This window comes from Pipistrellus hanaki, assembly GCF_964339955.1.
Source record: "Pipistrellus hanaki genome assembly, chromosome: 11".
NCBI lineage: Eukaryota > Metazoa > Chordata > Mammalia > Chiroptera > Vespertilionidae > Pipistrellus > Pipistrellus hanaki.
Window position 1 is genome coordinate 54,751,218 of NC_140513.1, and position 22,830 is coordinate 54,774,047.

The 22,830-nt window shown below is 38.4% G+C and overlaps 2 protein-coding genes across 2 annotated transcripts in view; one reads left to right on the plus strand and one right to left on the minus strand.

Moving 5' to 3' along the window:
- Window positions 1-224: 224 nt before the first annotated feature.
- On the plus strand, window positions 225-1,843 carry RRAGA (Ras related GTP binding A). The gene has a single exon (XM_084898088.1). The coding sequence runs from the start codon at window positions 494-496 to the stop codon at window positions 1,433-1,435; it is 942 nt and encodes a 313-aa protein (XP_084754214.1). The 5' UTR covers window positions 225-493; the 3' UTR covers window positions 1,436-1,843.
- A 4,301-nt stretch (window positions 1,844-6,144) lies between these two features.
- The window catches only part of HAUS6 (HAUS augmin like complex subunit 6), a 37,250-nt gene continuing 20,564 nt past the window's right edge, over window positions 6,145-22,830 (minus strand). The window contains exons 11-17 of the mRNA XM_084898462.1: window positions 20,238-20,340; window positions 16,543-16,624; window positions 13,345-13,408; window positions 12,853-13,038; window positions 9,942-10,080; window positions 7,844-8,446; window positions 6,145-6,575 (exon numbers count right to left, since the gene is read on the minus strand). Of these exons, the coding sequence (XP_084754588.1) occupies window positions 6,514-6,575; window positions 7,844-8,446; window positions 9,942-10,080; window positions 12,853-13,038; window positions 13,345-13,408; window positions 16,543-16,624; window positions 20,238-20,340 (1,239 nt within the window). The 3' untranslated portion in view covers window positions 6,145-6,513. The remainder of the gene's footprint in view (window positions 6,576-7,843; window positions 8,447-9,941; window positions 10,081-12,852; window positions 13,039-13,344; window positions 13,409-16,542; window positions 16,625-20,237; window positions 20,341-22,830) is intronic.

The following is a 22,830-nucleotide window of genomic DNA, read 5'->3' on the forward strand; positions in this document are numbered from 1 at the left end:
GGGCAGTATTCTCCCAAACGACCACCCGCGTACACCTCTGCGACCCTAAACCCAGCTGGAACAAAAGAACAAGACACTAGAATCCTGGGTTCCCCTTCCATTTCCTGGTCCCGAGGCCTCTGCTCTGTCTCATTATTAAAGAGCAGTTTATCAGAGCTCCTCAGGCTGGGGCGGCGAGCGCGGGCAGTTCTCGCGAGATCGCCGCCGGAAGTAGGTGGCAGCCGAGACGCAGCGGCTTTCCTCACCGGAAGGCGAGCGGTCGGTGGAGCTGCTGCAGCCGTTTGCTTCTGTCTCCCGCGGCAGCGCTCACCCCGCCGGGCCTTGCCAACCCCAGCCCGCTCTCTCGGCCTCCCTGCCTTGCTCCGCCGCGCGGCCCAGCCTGCCGAGCCCTCCGAACGTCCGGCCGCTCCCTCGCTCGCTCGCTCCCTCCCTCCGTCCGCGCTGCAGCGAGGCCGCGCCCTGAGGCCCAGTCCGCGGCGGCTCCCGGCGGGTGATGCCCAATACGGCCATGAAGAAAAAGGTGCTGCTGATGGGGAAGAGCGGGTCGGGGAAGACCAGCATGAGGTCGATCATCTTTGCCAATTACATCGCTCGCGACACCCGGCGCCTGGGCGCCACCATCGATGTGGAGCACTCCCACGTCCGATTCCTGGGCAACCTGGTGCTGAACCTGTGGGACTGCGGCGGCCAGGACACCTTCATGGAGAATTACTTCACCAGCCAGCGGGACAACATCTTCCGCAACGTCGAGGTGCTCATCTACGTGTTTGACGTGGAGAGCCGCGAGCTGGAAAAGGACATGCACTACTACCAGTCGTGCCTGGAGGCCATCCTCCAGAACTCTCCCGACGCCAAAATCTTCTGCCTGGTGCACAAGATGGATCTGGTGCAGGAGGACCAGCGTGACCTGATTTTTAAAGAGCGAGAGGAAGACCTGAGGCGTCTGTCCCGCCCGCTGGAGTGCGCCTGTTTTCGAACATCCATCTGGGATGAAACGCTCTACAAGGCCTGGTCCAGCATTGTCTACCAGCTGATCCCCAATGTCCAGCAGCTGGAGATGAACCTAAGGAATTTTGCCCAGATCATCGAGGCCGATGAAGTTCTGCTGTTCGAGAGAGCCACGTTCCTGGTCATTTCCCACTACCAGTGCAAGGAGCAGCGCGACGTGCACCGGTTCGAGAAGATCAGCAACATCATCAAGCAGTTCAAGCTGAGCTGCAGTAAGCTGGCCGCTTCTTTCCAGAGCATGGAAGTTAGAAATTCCAACTTCGCTGCTTTCATCGACATCTTCACGTCAAACACGTACGTGATGGTGGTGATGTCGGATCCGTCGATCCCGTCCGCAGCTACTCTTATCAACATTCGCAACGCCAGGAAACACTTTGAGAAGCTGGAGAGAGTGGATGGTCCCAAACACAGCCTCCTTATGCGTTGAATGTTGCCAAATGCTCTTTCTGAAAATGCTGAATTGCCTTCCCTCTCCCTTCCCAGCCCCTCCCGCATCCTTTTAGTATTCATAATGTGGTGTGCTTAAAAGTGGGCTTTGAATTGTGTGCTGCTTACTACTTCCATCTCTTCCCTACTCCCCATTCTTTAAATCTCGGACGCTATTTACTCAGCTATCCAGTAGAGCTTTAAGATGGCCTTTCTGAAAAGTTGGTATGGTGTAACACTAAAGTAGGTGGTGTGTGTGTATGTGTGTGTGTATGTGTGTTCTGATTACCTGGTTATAATAGATATACACATCAAAGCCTTTACAATATCTTCCTGTATTCCTTGCAAGATTGCAAAGATGGAATGTTACTATTTTATCAGCAAGATATTAAAATGCATTTATAAATTCTTTTTGGCTTCAGTCATAAATAAACATTTGCTGTTAGCAATTTAAAACATGGTCTTATTTGAAATAATTTGAAGGGGTTAATATGTAAATCTAAAGATTCTGACTGGCCACAGTATTGCTTTCCCGGTAAGTCTGATTTTGTGATCTTAGCCCCCATCACCTTAAGGATGTTTCATAGCAGCTGTAACAGTGACTGAACATTGCATCTGGAGCTAGACCACCTGAGCTGAGTTAGTATTCTTTCTAGTACCTTCACTTACTGGCTTTGTAAACTGGGCAAAGCATTTAATTTCGCTGTTGGGTTTTCTCATTTATAAAATGTAGATAAGAATAGCACTACAAAATAGGATTGTTAAAAGGATTCAGTTAAAACATAGAAAGCATTTAGAATGGTGCCTGGTATATACTCAGTACTGTGTCAGTTAGCAATACCATTCTTTTTGCCCCAACCCCACACACATACTCCAAAATTACTGGACATGAAGCCTAGCAACATTTATTTGAACCCTTACTAAATGCTAGGTATTCTTAAATACTTGATGTGCATTTTCTTATTAATCCTCACAACCTATGAATTACTTTTATCTCTACTTCAATAAATGAGAAAACTGGTATGGCCTTAATAGAACTGAATCTAGACAATATGATTTCAGATCCTCCCCCTTTCCTATTACATCCCACTGACAGAAGTGTTAATCATAAAAATCCTACCTTTTTAAGTGTACATTCATATAATTCCCCTAATTTTACAGATGAAAGAAACAAGCCCAGTAAGTTAAGTAACTTCTCAATAGTGGTTAAGTAACTTTTGGGCAAGATCACTATCCCATCTGCATTTGCTTGGAAATTGGATAATACTGAATCAAATTCTTAGATTAACTAGTTTGAGGGAAAGATAACATTCCTAATTTGGATTGGCAATGTGGTATGGTGAAATCAGAAAACATCTAAAATGCCCTTTCCAGCTGCCTTAAAGCATTCTACATATTTTAGAGCCAAGAAACCTCTGATCAACTCCTCTCACCTCTTTTTACAAATGAGACATTAGTTCTGTATACAGATTAAATATAAGCAATAAACTTTACAGCTGTGTGTGGATGACAAGGTCCCCTACTTGTGAAGAGCAAGAAGCTAAGAGGATGCAAGCAATTAAACTCATCTACTTGGAGCCTTTGGCAGTAAGTTACTATAAAGGCTCCAGATGAAAACTTTGAAGGTATAGATGTACTTTTTAAAATACTTCATTAGTGACTCTAATAATTAAATGGCAGTAACAAAATGCTCACATCTGAATCTCACAAATTTCTGTTGATAAGGTTGCTGGTATAACTATGATTTTTTTTTTTGAAGGGCATGTTTTTGTTTTTTATATATATTTTATTGATTCTCCACAGAGAGGAAGATAGTTAGAAACATTGATGAGAAATATCAATCAGCTGCCTCTTGCACACTCCCTACTGGGGATGTGCCTGCAACCAAGGTACATGCCCTTGACTGGAATTGAACCTGGGGCCCTTCAGTCCACAGGCCAGTGCTCTATCCACTGAGCCAAACCAGTTAGGGCAGGCATGGTTCTTTTGTATATAAAAATCTAGCAAGTTCCAGAGCCATGTGATATAATATTGAATGTTTATTCAATACTAGAGCATATAGAACATATTTACAAATAGTCTCATAGGGGACCCACAAATATTTTAAATTTAGGATGCAGATTTGACGTTCACTAGAACTACTCATCTGTTAACATTACATAAAAGAGAATTTTAGTTTAGCATACACTTGCTTTACATTGAGGAAAATGTCCTTAAACATATTTTAGTTTACTCAGTGTAGGAAAAAATAGGGTTTCCTTTTATACAGGTCTCAAGAATTTGTTTTTCCTTTAGATAAAATTGACTGCCCTCGTGGGGTAGCTGTTGGTCTGGGATTGAACCCTCAACTTTAGCATATCAGGAAGATACTCTAACCCTGTGATAGGCAACCTGTGGTTCTCGAGCCACATGCAGTTCTTTGGCCCCTTGTGTGGCTCTTCCACAAAATACCTCGGCCTGGGCAAATCTATTTTGAAGAAGTGGCATTAGAAGTTTAAATAATTTGGCTCTCAAAAGAAATTTAAATCGTACTGTTGACATTTGGCTTCTGTCAACTAATGAGTTTGCTGACCACTGCTCTAACCAACTGAACTATCTTGGCTAGGGTTAGCCTTAAGCTTTTTGGTGTGATAATTACCAAGAAAGCATATTTAACCCTTTGCACTCCGAACCATTCCGGACATTGGCTACCAGCTACTCGAGGCTACTTTGCGGTGGAAACGTGCGTTGAATTAACTCAATTCCCCGTAATCACTAATAAACTGCAATGTCCCCTGAGAGGGGACATCCGAGTGATATGCTAGAATTCCGATGTCCCCTGAGAGGGGACAGCGGAGTGCAAAGGGTTAAAAAGAAGATTCCTAATCCCCATTTTAGACCTATATAATCTAATCTGTCACAGGTGATTCCCGAGTCCATTTTAAGACAAATCATTAAAACTCCCTGGCTTCAGCCCATCTGCAAAACAGGTATAATCACTATCTTAATAATTATAAAAATTAAATTATACATATTAAGTAACTAGTATTAGCTCTGGTAACTAGTAATAGCCCTATCCTCCCTAACATTAATTTTGGATTTATAGACAGTTTTCTTTAGACTAGAGAATTTAGTTTCCCAGTATATCTATAGAGTCCCTTATTGGTTTATTAACTAATAAAGGAATATAGCAATTTAGATTTTTTTTCCACTGCAAGTATGCTTTTTTCCATCTTTTCTCACAGAGTAGCCTTCAAACTGGGATTGAATAACTTAGAGAAGCCCAAAATGAGTGAAAGATAATAATTAAGCCCCCACTTCCAGAACTCTTCCCTCCCTTTTTCTCCTCTCCCTGCCAGTTTTCTGGCAAATGAACATGGTTTTAATGGTTGCAGGGGTCCTCAAACTTTTTAAAGTGGGGGCCAGATCACGGTCCCTCAGAGAGCTGGAGGGCCGGACTATATGAACTACTAATTCCTACTGTAACACCTCGGCTGCGCTCACTGCCCAAAAAACCTGGCGGGCCGGATCAGATTCCTCTGCGGGCCGCATGTGGCCCGAGGGCCGTAGTTTGAAGACCCCTGGTTAAGAGTTTGGGCAAGATAGAGAGGTACTGTTTGTGCTATTGCCTTCCAGTGTGTACTCAATCCTCCTGATTCATAGAGAGCCATGGGATGTACTCACTTGATTCTAGAGACAAGCGCTTTTCTTGGCCAGAGACCATGACTGAGTGAGGCAGGATTTTGTACAAGAGGCCTTACATCTGACTCCCATCTCTACTGTCCCCGGCCTTTTAGTTATTTGTAGTTTATTAAGGAAGGAAAATATGGTCAAATCCTAGCTTTACCACTGACATAGCTGTATGACGCTGAACAAGTTATTTAACCCCAAATTCAGTTTTCTCAAGTTATTATGAGACTATTCTGTAGGCTATGGGAAACTGGAAGAAAGCAATATAATCAAAATTAGCTCCTTTCCCACAAAACAGTGCCCTTACCACCACCACCCTCCCTCCCCCCCCCCCAAAATACAAACACACAAATTTTTTAATTTGCATTCTTTTCTGTTCAAATATGAAAGTAGGGTTAAATTAAATTCTCATAGTCTAAATTAGACTAAATATAAATCTGCTATACAACCCAATGAATGGATTTATAGTTTGATAGTGTTCCTTAAAAGTGTCTAGTCATCTTCCATCCTTTTCCTTTTTACTATTGATAAATTCATTCTGCTCCAGTCTTCACATATCACATGCACTTTATTCCATAAAACCATTTTCCAGCATCAACCTACTTGAATAATCAGTCATGAAGCCTGTTTAGAGCTTTCCAAACTTAAACTTTGTCCTTTTGACTACACAGCTCAAGGCACTATTTTTCTTTTATTTTTTATTTTTTGTTAGTACCAGAATGTTCTATTAAGAAATAATAAAAGTTCTCTATTTCCCTAAATGAAAGATCAATGTATTCAATAGCTATTATGTTAACCATGTAATAAATTTGCATCAAAAACTACTCATCCTTATGTTAACTGAAATTATATCAGTAAATTTAACTACTACGTTGCCCTTTTCTTAATGCTTAGAAGATTGTTCAAGAAATCAAAATGGCTTCCTATAACTTGATGTTTGCTTTCCAAGTACTTCACATTTCAACTCCACTTACCTAAAAAACATTAGGAGAGGCTAAAGGGAATAATTTAAGACTTTTTAGACCTTGAAAAATGTTATTTGGGGGGGGGGGGGGGGGGCTTTTAAATTTTTTTGGCTTTTTTTCATCACCATTTATCCCCCCCTATAACTCCTCCACCTCCACCCACCCCTATAAATCTGGTGTTTTTGTTTTTGTGTTGTTGTTTTTATTTATTTTAGCGAGAGGAAGGGAGAGGGAGAGAAACACCAATGTGAGAAAGAAATATCAACCAGCTGCCTCTTGCACAATTCCGACAAGCCAGCAACCTGGGCATGGGTCCTGACCAGGAATCAAACAGGTGACTTCTCATTTCATAGGAGGATGCTCAACCAACTGAACCACATCAGGTAGGGCTATAGGTCTATTTTTAAATAAACTTGCTTCAATTGAAGTGTGCACCGTAAGTAAATTATTTCTTCAACTCAGATGGTGATTCTTTTGCATCAAGGCTCTTATTCAAGATTTCTGCTTCTGCAAAATTGATTTTAAAGAAAAGGATATACAAACATTACCAAAAAAATCAAATAGAACAGATTCCAAGTAGTAGCAAACAAATTTCTAAGAAATTTCTTCTTAAGAAAAAAGTTCACTTATAGATATTTAACTATGATAAAATTACCATCATTCTCACTGAGGTATTCTCCAAAGAATATTAATATATCCTTCTTAGTATACTTTTTTTTTTTTTACCCTCTTAAAATACTTTTCAATATACCAGTGTTTAATTATCATGGGCAAATCAGAGTGACAAATAATGAATTATCACCCGACCCATATCTGTTCTAACATACTTTAAGGGCAGTTTTTATAACTCTTTACCATGAAAATTTTCAAACATATTTTTTAAAAATTATGATTAACCTAATATAGTTAGCTTTAATAATTCAATAATTATTTAATACTAACTGTTAATGAGTTTAATGGTGTCTCCCATACAGATATGTTGAAGTTTTAACCCCAGGACTTTAATGGAAATAGGGTCATTGCAGATATGATCAGTTAAGATGAGGTCATTGTAAAGTAGGATAAGCCCTTTATCTACATGACTGGTGTCCTTATAACAAAGTGCAGAGACACACGGGGGAGAACGCCATGTGAAGAGGAAGGCAGAGAAAGTATGGCGTTATGCTGCCACAAGCCAAAGAACATCTGGGGCTACCAGAAGCTAGAAAAGGCAAGAAGGATCTTCTCTAGTGGCTTCAGAGAACATGGTTCTTGCCAACATCTTGAGGCTGGTTTCTAGCCTCCAGAACTTATTGTCTGTAGAGACAATAAATCTCAATTTAAGCCACCCCGTTTGCTTTGGCAGACCCAGAAAACTAATACACTGACCTTACTTGTTTTATCATCCCACCCACACCAAATTTATTTTAAAGCAAGTAACAGATATTATATTACAAAAATGATATTTAACAGTTTCTCAACTTTTTTAGAACCATCTTCCACTAGCCAAAAAGATTTTGATGAAATTTACCTTTATTAGTTTATATTACAAAAGGTTTCAAGTTTTTGGTTTAGTTTTCAAACCATCCCAGACTAATTATAAACTACATACACATCACTAAAGACTCTGATAGTATCCATAATAGTGATGGGTACACTTTTCTCATCCTAGCCAAAACAATGAGCATATTTTGTCACATTAACAAAGATCATGTAGCATTCATTGTATACTATTCTTATGAGAAGTTGAGAGAAAACTTTAGCAAGTTAACATGCACAGATCTATTTAATCTTACCTTTTAAATAAGGTGGAAGTTCTTCAAGACTACATGGCCTTGTGGTACTCAATCTTTGTTCCACTGGAGAAAACTTAATTAGTGGTGAAAGAGACCATTTTCTTTCACCAACGGACATTCGTAAAGATGATTTTGTATAGTCAGAATGAAAATCTTGAGTGTCCAGAAGGTTAAGCATATCATCTGTTTGCATGGTTTGAGGAGCAGGGCTCAATTCTAGTTTGTATCTTTCAGGTATTTCAGAATTAAAGTGGTAAGTTTCTTCCTTTTTCTTTATAAAAGATTTTTTCAGAGCCTCATTTCTACTGTAAATAGCCTGTACATGGGAGTCGGATTTTGGAGTAGTCTGTCTTTCTCCCACAACATCTTCTGGGAAAATGCTACTGGGCATAGGGCTATTTGGATCCAGTTTAAAATTGGCCTCTGTACTATTGGAGCTATTAAGACTTAAATGACCAACATCTTCTGGAAGAGTTTCATGTAATATGCCAAAATCAATATCCTTAAAACCTTCTGTATGTTCAGTATCCATTTGAATTGATTCTGTACTTCTGTTATCTTCTATTTTAACTGCTTTTCTCCATGAGTTCCTAATATCACTGACTAATTAAAGGGGGAGTAGAAAAAAAACATAATTTACCAATATTCCCAAACACAGCATGCAAATAAACATTTCATTTCTAAGGGTCAAGATAAAGCTACTGAGTATATGTTCCACAGATATGCTAGTTGAATGATAAGGCTCCACAATATACCAAAGCCCAAAAAGATCAAAGAACTTATCTCCAACTAATCACACACAAATAACAAAATCTATTCCTGAAATGTGCACAGAACATACAAATTACATGAATCAAAAAGATATTTTGGCCAGCGTTCAGCAAACCTTTTCTGCAAAAGGCCAGATACTAAGTAATATTTTAGGCTTTGCAGGCCATCTTGTCTACATCAAGTATTCAACTCTGCCACTGTAGCATGAAAGCATCCATAAACAATATGTTGACAAATGAACAAGATTATGTTCAATATAACTTTACAAAAAAACACAGGACAGTGTGTTAGGCTTTGTGATTCAATTCAACCTGAAGTGACCAACTTAAATTTGAATATATCATTTCTAGCAGCAAAATGGGAATTATATTTAATCAGTCAACCAGGATGATGTGCCTACAAAAGGACAATATTAGAACTTTATCTACACAAATTGTAGGTTATTAAAAAAATGTATTGGCCCCTAGCCAGTTTGGCTCAGTGGACAGAGTGTTGGCCTGCAGACTGAAGAGTCCCAGGTTCGATTCCGGTCAAGGGTACATGCCCGAATTGCAAGTTCGATCCACATTGAGGGGCATGCAGGAGGCAGCCGATCAATGATTCTCTCTCATCATTGATGTTTTTTTATCTCTCTCCCTCTCCCTTCCTCTCTGAAATAAATAAAAACATATTTTTTTAAATGTACTGTGCATTCTGGCTGGCTTTGGAGGGATAGGAAAGATCTCTGAGCACAGTTTTTGGCTGATGCTGCTGGTTACTGCCTGGGAGATCACAACCTCTATACTCTATATTGATTATAGATCAGATGTGAAGGCAGAGGGTTTAAGTGATCAACTAAAATATTTCCAGGAAAAAGTCAAGTAAAACAAAAAACAAAATTGTACAATATCAGGGCAAAATAATTTTAATGAAAAGGACTGCCATATAAGTGAGAGTGCCTACATGTAATACTTCATTAAAGTCACTTATGTCAAAACAAAGACCCATTGCCACTAAACTTAAGTAAAAGAGTTTTTGTTTTCGTTTTTTAATATATTTTTTATTTCAGAGACAAAGGGAGGAGGAGATAGAAACATCAATGATGAGAGAGAATCATTGATGGCTGCTTCCTACATGCCCCCTACTGGGATTGAGTCCACAACGCAGATATGTGCCCTTGACCAGAATCAAACCTGGGACCCTTCAGTCCGAAGGCCAAGACTCTATCCACTGAGCCAAACCAGCTAGGGCAGTAAAAGAGTTTTAAAAGTGAGCTTCCAAAAAGATTTCTCAGACCATAGTAATGTATAAAAAATAAAATAAGTGATAGAAGACAATATTAACTTACTCAAGTTTTCTGGAGTTCGGGGAATTTGCTTCCTAGTTAAGAATGGGTTAGAAACTAGACAGTCAATTAGTTCCTCTAATTTTACTTCTTTTCGGGTAGAAGAGGGCTGTGGTGAATCAGATAATACTGTCCTCACAACCTAAAACAGAAAGAAAGAGGTAAAGCAAAAATTATCCTAAAATTAAGCCTACTGGTAGAATGCAACAAAAGCCCTGATAATAGCAGAAAGCACTTTACAGTCAGCAGTCCTTCCCACTGCAGGTGGCATAAAAGTACCCTCAACAGTGCAGCTCCCCGATACTCCTTACAGACTATCTGGGCACAATCTTACAAGGCAGCCATTTTCAATCTTTTTCATTTAATGGCACACATAAACTAATTACTAAAATTCTGCAGCACTAAAAAATATATTTTATGCCAATCTGACAAAAAATAGATATAATTTTTTATTAATTCATACCAGATGGCTATTGTTGTACCAGCTGTTGTCATTTTTTTTTTTTTTTTGACAATCTAAGGGAAAAGAGGTCAGTAGCCTGATTAAATAGTGAGTATTGCATGTTTTAAAAATCCTTTCAGCACACAGGTTGAAAATTGCTGCTATAAGGTAACACAAAACAGTTTCCTCCCTTATCTTAAATGGATATTCCATTATAAAGGAGAGAACAGATAAGACTCTTTATACTTAGGAAGATGTAGAGGTACTTCTGACTACACAGTGACCTAAAACTCAACTACCATCTGCTACACCATTGAGCTTGACAATTCTGTATCTAAAATGACACTTTGAAAGCAAGCAGGTTTTTAATTATATACCATTTGCACAGTAACACTTCTATTAATAAGTAGAATACATTCTGACAATGTATTTCTTTGCCAGAAACCTCATTATCAAATATAAATTAGTGAACAAGGCATAGATGCTTTCTAAAATAAAGAAAACTAATTATCCAATATGAAAATAGCACTCTGGCTGAAACCGGTTTCGCTCAATGGATAGAGCGTCGGCTTGGGAACTAAAAGGTCCTGGGTTCGATTCCGGTCAAGGGCATGTACCTTGGTTGCGGGCATACCCCCAGTAGGGGGTGTGCAACAGGCAGCTGATCGATAACTCTCTCTCATCAATGTTTCTAACTATCTCTCTCCCTTCCTCGCTGTACAAAATTAATAAATAATATTTTTTTTTAAAGAAAGAAAATAGCACTCTGTATTAATTGACTAAATCCGAAAAATATGCAAATTAAACTATCTGCCCCTTGAAATCCGTAAAGAATAAATTTTCCAACAACCATAATCAAATTGGCCTGCACTCACCCTCCCCTGTGAAAACAGAGGGCTTTTCAGAATTCAAATTCTAAATATTCCTTGTCCCCAACACTATTAAGGTTCATTTATTTTCAGAGCTTTATGAGGTTTTGAACTCTTCTTTCCCATCCCATCTATTCCACTGTTACTATAAATACTTTTAATCAGAGAATATGCCTTTCCTTCCATCGGGAAAGAAAAAAGACTGACAATCTTTTCTTTAGTGCAATCAACTAACAAAGAAAACAATAGGTCTTTAGAAATTTAAAAATACTCAGAGCCCTAGCCACTGTGGGGTCAGTTGGGTGGGCATTGTCCCACGCACCAACATGTTGCCAGTTCGATTCCGTCTGGGGCACAATCGCAGGTTTTAGCTGGATAACCCAGTAGGGTGTTATGCAGCAGACAGCCAAACCATGTTTCATTCTCACATCAAAGCTTCTCCCTCTCCCTGTCCCTTCCTCTCCCTAAAACTCAAGAAAAATCATTTATAGACCATAAAACTGGCCCAATCTCCTCATGTTACAAACAAGAAAAATGTCTGACATCCAGCTCTCTTATTTGGACAATATTCATTTACTTTGATCAAAATTGAGATAAAGGAGGGAACTCCAATACCTGAATCAATATGTACTAAACCAGCCCTAGCCGGTTTGGCTCAGTGGATGGAGTGTTGGCCTGTGGACTGAAGGGTCCCAGGTCAATTCTGGTCAAAGGCATGTACCTGAGTTGCAGGTTCCCCAAGCCTGGTCGGGGTGTATGCAAGAGGCAACCAATTGATGTGTCTCTCTCACATCGATGTTTCTCTTTTTCTGTCTCTCCCCTTATCTTCCACTCTCTCTAAAAATCAATGGAAAAATAAACTATATATATATATATATATTTTTTTTTTTAAAAGAGTACTAAACCAAATTTTTATTTTAGTCTCTCAACAGCTGATTTATTCTCTGAATGCTTATCTCAATTCAAACAATGCTAAGAGATGTTGTGGGAGACTGTAATAAAAATAACATTAGAAAATGCTTAAGCAGCATTTGTATAAACTATTCTGTAATATTACTGAGCGATAATAATATTGGGGTCACTTGTCAATAAAAAGTAGGACAGCATTAATTTAGGAAAACCTAGATCATTAATAATGATGTACTTAATTATTTTGAAATACTTAGAAAGCAGGACAAAATTTGCTCAGTGATAATATTTTGTTCTAATATTCAAAAAGAGAGGAAGCTCAGATAAGCAATGGACAATATTCATGAAGTATTTTAATAGAGCGTAACCATTGGGTATATTTACCCAACAACTGAGATTTAATGGTTAGCTCCAAAAATAGCATACATGTTATTATTTTTATACTTTTGAATATTTATAGGATGGGACATGAGCTCTAAACCATGGAGGTAATCTTAACTAAGTAAGTTTATATGAAATCTATTTCTACTTTTGGGAGGAACAATTTTGCTTTAACCATGACTTTTATTATCTGTGATCTCCTTCCCCAAATTTCCCCCAGTAAATCACTAATTAACTGTACTTCATTTTCAATCACAACACTATAGAGAAAATAACAGATATTTCAGTATACTTTTTACAATCTTTTTCTAACCTCCTCTGCCAAGTGATCTTGCTCTTTCTGGAATGGATCAATTTTTTTAACCGGCAGAGGCCCTCCTAATGCACTACTCTCCATTTTCTTTGCAATATATGACGGTGGGAAGTCTTCCCCTTCACACTCTGGTGTTTTCTTAGAAATTGTTTCAGTTTTTTCTCTAGATGTTCCAATCTTCATGTCCTGAAGAAGACAGACATATGTTAAAACCTTAATAACTGCACCTGATTTTCATTAGAGGTTCTTGAGTTAACATGAACCTATAAAAGTTTATTAACATTATTGTGAAATTAATTATATGTTCACTGGCACAATTAAATAATTCCAATATTCCCCTATAGAAGCAACAGGGAATTGTTAATAGAAACGGTACATAATATGCAAATACTGAGAAATGTGAAAATAAAATTTTAATTTAATTGGGGCATCAATAAAAATGAATATTTTATCCTAAGTATGATCAGAATTAAAAATTGTTTTAAAATTTACCTTTTCAAATATTGTAACACTGTTTCCATCTGATGAAACTGGATGAAACAGGGAAGAAGCAGGGCTACAGGAAAAATAAAACGAACAAATCCAAGTTATGAGTATGAAAGAATCCCATACACTTTATATATCTGAATATTCTTAAAAAACTGTCTGCCCCGTATCTGTCCGTTACGATTTCTCTCAATTCGTCCCGGTCATCAAAAGGCAGTTTATTCTACGGAGGTATAGTGACAATTAGAGCAGTACTGCAGCTCAATTTGTGTATCAGCCTCCCAAATTATAAATATTTGCGTTACCTGCTATATATTTTAAGTCATCAGCATTTTTTACAAGGGTTAAATTATTTAATGAACACTCAAAAACTTGAATAAAGGGTAAGAACAAATTCAATTAACTAGATTGCCATTATTATAACATCCTCAATCTTTAGATCACAGAATTTCATTGTAACAGAGACTTTCAGATTCTTTTGATATTTCATGACCAAAATCAATATCTCTTACGCTGAATTTTGCTCTATAGCAAGTATGTTATACTAACAATAGTCATAAGGTTATTCACTTTGTTACATTCTACACATTGTATTCTTTAATCTCTTAAAATTCCCTTGCTCCTTTGAATAAACATGAAAACCTATGATCTTGCCCAGCCAGTGTGGCTAAGTGATTAAACGTTGACCCATGAACAAAAAGGTCGCTGGTTCAATTCCCGGTCAGGGCATAAGCCCAGTTTTTGGGCTCAATCCCCGGTAGGGGGTGTAGAAGGGAGCTGATAGATAACGTTGCTCTCTCATTGATGTTTCTCTCTATCTCTTTCCCTTCCTTTCTGTTAAAAAAAAAAAAATCAATACACATATTATTTTTAAAAAACCTTATGTATCTTTTTATTATAATTATAAAATAAGTTATTAAATTTCTAAAGCCTTTAAGCATTGACAACTTTATCTTCATCTTGAAAGAACTTTCAAATTCATTCATGGACTGGGTCTTCTTATGTCCAAAAGCTTTTCTATTCTAGGTTATATGAAAGGCAAGATTACAAGAGACCACTTTTCAACATCAACCATGTCAGTGCACCTGGCTTGCATGACTCAGTGGTTGACCATCAACCTATAAACCAGGAGGTCAGGGTTCAATTCCCAGACAGGACATATGTATGCTCAGGTTGCAGGCTCGATCCCCAGTGTGGGACATGCAGAAGGCAACAAAACAATGATTCTCTATCATTGATGTTTCTTTCTTCTTTTTTTCTTTTTTAATATATTTTATTGATTTTTTACAGAGAGGAAGAGAGAGGGATAGAGTTAGAAACATCGATGAGAGAGAATCATATTATCAGCTGCCTCCTGCACACTCCCTACTGGGGATGTGCCCGCAACCAAGGTATGTGTCCTTGACCGGAATCGAACCTGGGACCTTTCACTCCGCAGGCCGACATTCTATCCACTGAGCCAAACCAGTTTCGGCTATCATTGATGTTTCTATCTCTCTCTCCCCCTTCTCCCATCCTCTCTGAAATCAATACAAATATATATATATATTTTTTAAAATATATTTTATTGATTTTTTCAGAGAGGAGGAGAGAGGGATAGAGAGCTAGAAACGTCGATGAGAGAGAAACATCGACCAGCTGCCTCTTGCACACCCCCTACTGGGGATGTGCCCGCAACCAATGTACATGCCCTTGACCGGAATCGAACCTGGGACCTTTCAGTCCACAGACCGACGCTCTACCACTGAGCCAAACCGGTTTCGGCAAATATATATATATATATATATTTTTAAATGTCAGTGCTTTACTTTCTGTTCATAGCCAGAAATAAAAAAAATTAATACTTGCAAATATTTTGTAAAAAAGCAAATATGCTCCTTCCAAACAATTCAAAATCACTGAAATTGCTCATTTCAGCTTCACCTAAACAGAATATAATCTATATATCAAAGGCAAAAAATTAACTATCTACTGCAATTTTATCTTAATTATTCCAAAAACTCAACATTAAAATGACCAAAAGCCCTGTGAAGAAGGTCCAATAATCTATGCACCAAGGCCACCAAGATGCCAAGATGAGATGGTGAGCTCCTTGAAGAAAAAGACTATGTCTTTCCAAAGGCTACTCCCAAGGGAGTATATCTGTATTTGATTGCTATTTAATGCTTAATTCCAATTAAAAATATATATATATATATTCCCCCAAGTACATTGTGGAGAATACATTTAGTTTAAAGATTTCTGCTTATAGCCCTAGCTGGTTTGGCTCAGTAGATAGAGGGTTGCCTGTGGAATGAAGGGTTCTGGGTTCAATTCGGGTGAAGGGCACGTGCCTCGGTTGCAGGCTCAATCCCTGACCATGGTTTGGGCACAAGCAGGGGGGCAACCAATCAATGTATCTCTCTCTCTTTCACTCTCTCTAAAAATAATGGGAAAAGATCCTCAGGTGAGGATTTAAAAAGAAAATATATATATACCGTGTGTATATATATATTATTTATTCCCCCACCCTCCGCACTTACATAATCTGGCATCAGTTTTAAGGGCCAAAAAGGGATAACAGAAAAAACAAGCATTAAAAACATAAGAATACTCCTGAAGTTACAAACAAATTAAGTAGGTTCAGTTTTTCATATGTTAAAACTTAATCAGAAGTTTTTCTTTGTTTAAAAGAATGAACTTTTTATCAAATGGCATATAAAAATCCCAACATATAATAGAGATAAAAGAGCAATCTGCTCAGGTTCAAGTGGGAAAGGTGGGACTGCCAACAGGCTGAATTAGATTCAATCACAGAACCAGAGGTGCTTCAGAATACAAGCTGAAGACTACAAAGTGGATGATCTCAAAGATACTTAAACTCTTGGATTTAGTCAAGAGCTAAAGTGGTTTCAAAGAAGTTCACAGACAAAAAAAGAAAAAAATTCAAATTCCCAAACTTGCATTAGATAATCTCCACATATGTTTTTCATAAAAAATGAGATGATTCCCATGAATCCCAACATTTTTATAAAGAAAAAAATATGCCTATGTATCAGAAATGTTGAATCTTTCCTAAAAATATAGACTTGCAGTGGAAAAATACTGTCTGCGTAAGGAAAGTATGGACTCTTGTACATTAAAAAAGCTTGGAAACTGGCTAAAGATGGGACTATTAATTAACAAAGGGGGAAGAAAATCAATATGAAAATCATTTTGTTTTACCTGTTGGTTAAATCATATACAGTTCCCAGTATATCACTGGCTCTTCTACAATCATTTTCCTGGTTATGCTGTTTAGGTGTATCTAAGGGAACAGAAAAATGAATTACTATTTATGTTTTTACATTCTAATATTCAAGGATCTCTTGAAATTTTACAACTTAAACAAAAATAACAAAAAAAATCAAAATAATACGTATTCTAACAAGAAAACACAACTATTCAATTGTCAAGTATAAAGTGATAGACAGGACAGTGATAGAGAATATCTATTAATAGTCTTTTCTAAAAAGATCGATAGTTTATACTGTTTCCAAAAGGGACAGTCTATATTTCTCCAGTATTATTAGTCATGCTTCACATTTAAGTACACAGACTATGCAATTACCATGTAAACCAGCAAAGCAAAAAAGATAAAGTTCTTAGCATATTTCACCCCAGCATCTATGATATTAGAAGTACATTTATTAGAAGAATATTTATTCTTCAACAAGCACCAAGAACTACATGCCACTACTGAACTAACAATGGAAGAAAGAAATGATGGAGGCCTGCCTTCAAGGAGTTAGTATAGAAAAGCAAATTGATGAGCAGAGAATTGTGGTATATTACTACGGTATTATGACAGAGTATACACAGAATGCAGGAAAGCAGAAAGGCATCTGACCTACACTAAGGAAACATGAAGAAGGCACTAAAGTGCTAGGAGAATAAGATACAAGTTTGGTATGCAAGAGAATAGGGTATATGTAGTGGAAGCATGGTAAGAAATGAAACTGGTAAGAAAGCCATTGCTAGATTACAGAGGATGATATTCCAGGAGCTCCTCTTCTTTCAACATGTTAGATCCTAAAAGACTATTATACACGTGTCCAAAGTGTTACTATATAAGAGCCAATATGCACTATATAAACTTTTTCTTTTAATCCATCATAATAGTATACCAACTTATAACATTTTCAATATCTCTGCTTTTACAGCTACTAATTATAATGAAACTAGAGGCCCGGTGCATGATCCTGGTAGGATCAGGCCTAAATGGGCAGTTGGATATCCTTCTCACAATCCAGGACTGCTGGCTCCCAACTGCTTGCCTGCCTGCCTTCCTGATTGCCCCTAACCGCTTCTGCCTGCCAGCCTGATCACCCCCTAACCACTCCCGTCAGCCTGATTGATTCCTAACTGCTCCCCTGACAGCCTGATTTTCCCTAACTGCTCCCTCCTCTGCCAGCCTAGTCACCCCTAATTTCTCTCCCCTGCAGGCCTGGGTCCCTCCCAACTGCCCTTCCCTGCAGGCCTGGTTGCCCCCAGCTTCCCTCCTCTGCTGGCCTGGTCACCCCTAACTGCCCTCCCCTGCTGGCCTGATCTCCGACAACTGCCCTCCCTTGCAGGCTGGCACCCCTCCCCAACTGCCCTCCCCTGCTGGCCTGATCTCCGACAACTGCCCTCCCTTGCAGGCTGGCACCCCTCCCCAACTGCCCTCCCCTGCTGGCCATCTTTTGGTGGATATCTTGTGTCCACATGGGGGCAGCCATCTTGTGTGTTGGAATGACAGTCAATTTGCATACTACTCTTTTATTAGATAAGATTATTCATTTTTAGGTGTGATATTATTATGGTAGTTATATAGAATATCACTCTATGGGAAAGCAAGCTAAAACACTAAAAGTATTTTTTTTTTAATATATTTTATTGATTTTTCCACAGAGAGGAAGGGAGAGGCATAGAGAGCTAGAATCGTCGATGAGAGAGAAACATCAACCAGCTGCCTCCTGCACACCCCCACTGGGGATGTGCCCACAACCAATGTACATGCCCTTGACAGGAATCGAACCTGGGACCTTTCAGTCCACAGACCGACGCTCTATCCACTGAGCCAAACTGGTTTCAGCTAAAAGTATTTTAATTGTCTAGAATTTTCTTGGTTTAGCAAAAGCACAAATATATACATTTACTAGTAAAGCAAATATGATAAATGTTCATTGTTAAAACAGACTGTAAGTATTGATGAGCAGAGAATTGTGGTATAGTTAGGGGATGATGAGGTAATTACTATATTATTCTTTCTTGTTAAAAAAATTGTGGGTTTCTACACAAAAACTTGTAAGCGAATGTTTATAGCAGTATTATTCTTTTTTTTATTTTTTTATTTTATTGATTTTATACAGAGAGGAAGGGAGAGAAATAGAGAATTAGAAACATAGATGAGAGAGAGTCATCAATCAGCTGCCCGCAACCAAGGTACATGCCCTTGACCGGAATCAAACCAGGGACCCTTCAGTCCCCAAGCCGACGCTCTATTCATTGAACCAAACCGGTCCCAGCTATAGCAGTATTATTCATAACTGGAGGCTTGGTGCATGAAATTCGCAGTCCAGGAGCCCTCAGGGGATTTCCAACTGATGGCTGTGGGGAGTGGGCCAAGTCCAGTAGTCAGACATCCTTAGCATTGCCAGCTGTGAGCTCGGCTTCTGGCTGAGTGGCACTTCCCCTGTGGGCGTACACTGACCATTAGGGACAGCTCCTGTGTTGAGTGTCTACCCGCTGGTGTCAATGCACATCATAGTGAACGGTCATTCCACCATTTGGTCAATTTGCATATTAGACATATTATATAGAATAGCTAAATGGTGGAACAATCCAAATTTCCATCAAGAGACAAAAAAAGCAAAATATGACTTAATCATACAATAGAATTATTCATTAAAGTAATTAAGTACCCCCTAGCCGGTTTGACTCAGTGGATAGAGCATCGGACTGTAGACTGAAAGATCCCAGTAAAATTCTAGTCAAGGGCATATACCTCAGTTGCAGGCTCCTAGCTTTGGTCAAGGGTATGCAGAAAGCAACCAATCAAAGTGTCTCTCTCACATCGGTGTTTATCTGTATCTCTCCCCCTCCCTTCCACTCTCAAAAATCAATGCAAAAAATGTCCTCGGGTGAGCATTAAAAAAAAAAAAGTAATGATGCTACAACTTGGAAGAACCTTGAAAACACTGTGCAAAGTGGAAAACTATACAAATGAGAAAAGCCAGACTCTACTTATATAATATATCCAGAATAGGCAAATGCATCTATACTAATAAAAGGATAATATGCTAATTAGACCAAACATTTTCTGCATGTCCTTCTGGACAAAGCCACGATGGCGGGAGTGAGGCAGAGGGGGTTAGGGGCAATCAGGCCAGCATAGGAGCAGTTAGGGGATGATCAGGCCAACAGGCTGAGGCAGTTAGAGGTGATCAGGCAGGCAAGCAGGTGAGCAGTTAGAAACCAGTGGTCCTGGACTGCGAGAGGGATATCCTACTGCCGGTTTAGGACATGGGTCCCAGATTGGAAAGGGTACAGGGCAGACTGAGGGACCTCCGCCCCCACCATGCACAAATTTTGTGCACCAGGACCCTAGTAGAGACATGAAATACATTAGTGGTTGTTAGGAACTGGGGGAGGTAGAAATGGAGAGTGACTTTTCATAGATACAAGATTTCCTTTTGAAGTAATAAAACTCCTTTGGAACTAGATAGTGGTGATGGCACAACTTTGAATTTACAATATACCACTGAGATACACACTACAATGGTGCAATGACGTGCATTTCATCAAAATGAAAAATAACTGGGAAAAAGAATGTAAAGGAACAATTATCATAGTGAGAAATATTAATGAGAGGGAAATTTAAAAGAGAAAAAATAACTAACCTGGAAGAGAAGCAGGATACTGCAAAAGAATACTTTTTGCATATACTTCCTCTGAGGCAGGATCAAATGAAAGAGGAGACATAGGTGGTAAAAGATCCACAGCCTTAAAACAAAGAATTCATAATTTGAAACATATACATTTTACTCACTACCACGTAACAATATTAAGTTAATCTTTGACTGGTTGATCCCAACAAAGACAGAATTACTATGCATATAAATTATCCCATAATTATTTTTAAAACAAGGAGTACTAAAAAAAATAAAATAAAAAGTAAAACAAGGAGTACTATATTAGGAACAAGGAGACTACTTTGTCCTTCAGCTATATTTCAAATGTAATAGTATTTCTAACATCAAGAGGAACATCTCACTTTTAAATACAATTCTCTGAATCTAAAAATACTAACTATTATAAATCACAACAGCCACTCTACTACTCTAATATGTATTTAGAATTACAGAAACCAAACATTTGATCTTTAGGCTCAAATGCAAAATGACAGAATGATACACACAACATTTCTAGGTTATTCTGTAACATGATAAATCAAGAGATTGCCTTATATTAAACTAGTCTTCAAAAGCCAAGTCAATCCCAGACAAGAAAAGGCTAAAGGAGTTTATTACCACCAAACCAGTATTACAAGAAATGTTTAAGGGATTTCTTTAAGATAAAGAGGAAAAAAAAAAAGAAAAAAAAAGACTGAATAGTAAAATGACAATAACTACATATCTATCAATAATTACTTTAATTATAAATGACTTAAATGCTCCAATCAAAAGACATAGCGTAGTTTAATAGTAAGAACAAAAAGACCCTTACATATGCTGCCTATAAGAGACTCACTTTAGATAGACACACACAGACTGAAAGTAAAGGGATGGAAAAGAAACTTCATGAAAATAAAAACAAAAACAAAACAGCTGAGGTATCAATACTTATACAAGACAAAATAGACTTTAAAACAAAGGCTATAATCATAGCCGGTTTGTCTCAGTGGATAGAGCGTTGACCGGAGGACTAAAGAGTCCCAGGTTCGAATCCGGTCAAGGGCACATGCCCAGGTTGCAGGCTTGATCCCAGTGGGGAGTGTGCAGGAGGCAGCCAATCAATGATTATCATCATTGATATTTCTCTCTCTCCTCCTCTCCCTTCTTCTCTGAAATCAATTTTTTTAAAAAAAGTAGTGCATATATGACTTAGTCATAAAAAATAATGAAATCTGCCGAAATCGGTTTGGCTGAGTGGATAGAGCGTCGGGCTGCGGACTGAAAGGTCCCGGGTTCGATTCCGAGCAAGGGCACGTACCTTCGTTGCGGGCACATCCCCAGTGGAGGCTGTGCAAGAGGCAGCTGGTCGATGTATCTCTCTCATCGACGTTTCTAACTCTATCCCTCTCAATTCCTCTCTGTGTAAAATCAATAAAATATATTTTAAAAAAATAAAAAATAAAAAAATAATGAAATCTTGCCATCTGTAACAACATGGATGGATCTAAAGGGTACTGTCCTAAGTGAAATAAGTCAGAAAAAGATAAATGCCATATGATTTCACTTAAATGTAGTATCTGAAAAACCAAATGAACAAACAAAACAGAAACAAACTCTAAGATATAGAGAACATTTTGATGGTAACCAGATAGGAGGGAGGGTTGGAGAGATGGGTGAAAAGGGAAAGAAATTAAGAATTACAAATTGGTAGTTACAAAATAGTATTGAGGATATAAAAGACAGCATAGAGAATATTGTCAATATTATAATAACTATGTGCAGTGTCAGATAGATACTAGATTTATACAGATGATCACCTCATAGGTCATATAGATATCTAAACACTATGTGTATACCTGCAACTAATATATTGTATGCCAACTATAACAGAAAAATTAAAAACAAAACACAGCAAAAGAAACCATCAACAAAACAACAAGAAAGCCGGCTCACTGCATGTGAGAATATTTTTGCCAATGTTATCACCAATAAGGGTTTAATCTCCAACATTTACAGGGAACTCATACAACTTAACAAAGGAAGATAAACAACCCAATCAAAAAATGGGCAATGAGCCGAAGCCGGTTTGGCTCAGTGGTAGAGCATTGGTCTGCGGACTGAAAGGTCCCAGGTTCGATTCCAGTCAAGGGCATGTACATTGGTTGCGGGCACAACCCCGGTAGGGGGTGTGCAAGAGGCAGCTGGTCGATGTTTCTCTCTCATCGACGTTTCTACCTCTCTATATCTCTCCCTTCCTCTCTGTAAAAAATCAATATATATAAATAAAAGAATTTACTCATTTATTTAAAAAAAAAAAATGGGCAATGGACTTAGCTAGAGACTTTTCAAAAGAGGACATAAGGAAGGCCAAGAGACATATGAAAACATGCTCAAAGTTACTTATCATCCGAGAGATGAAAATCAAAACGACAATATGGTACCATCTCACACATCAGAATGGCAATCATCAATAAATCAACAAAGACAAGTGCTGGTGAGGATGCAGAGAAAAAGGAACCATCCTTCGCTGCTGGTGGGAATGCAGACTGGTGCAGCCACTGTGGAGAACAGTATGGAGTTTCCTCAAAAAACTAAAAAT

What these genes read in the sequence shown, in the direction of transcription:
- RRAGA (XM_084898088.1), top strand. Translation starts at nt 494, where the DNA reads ATGCCCAATACGGCCATGAAGAAAAAGGTGCTGCTGATGGGGAAGAGC.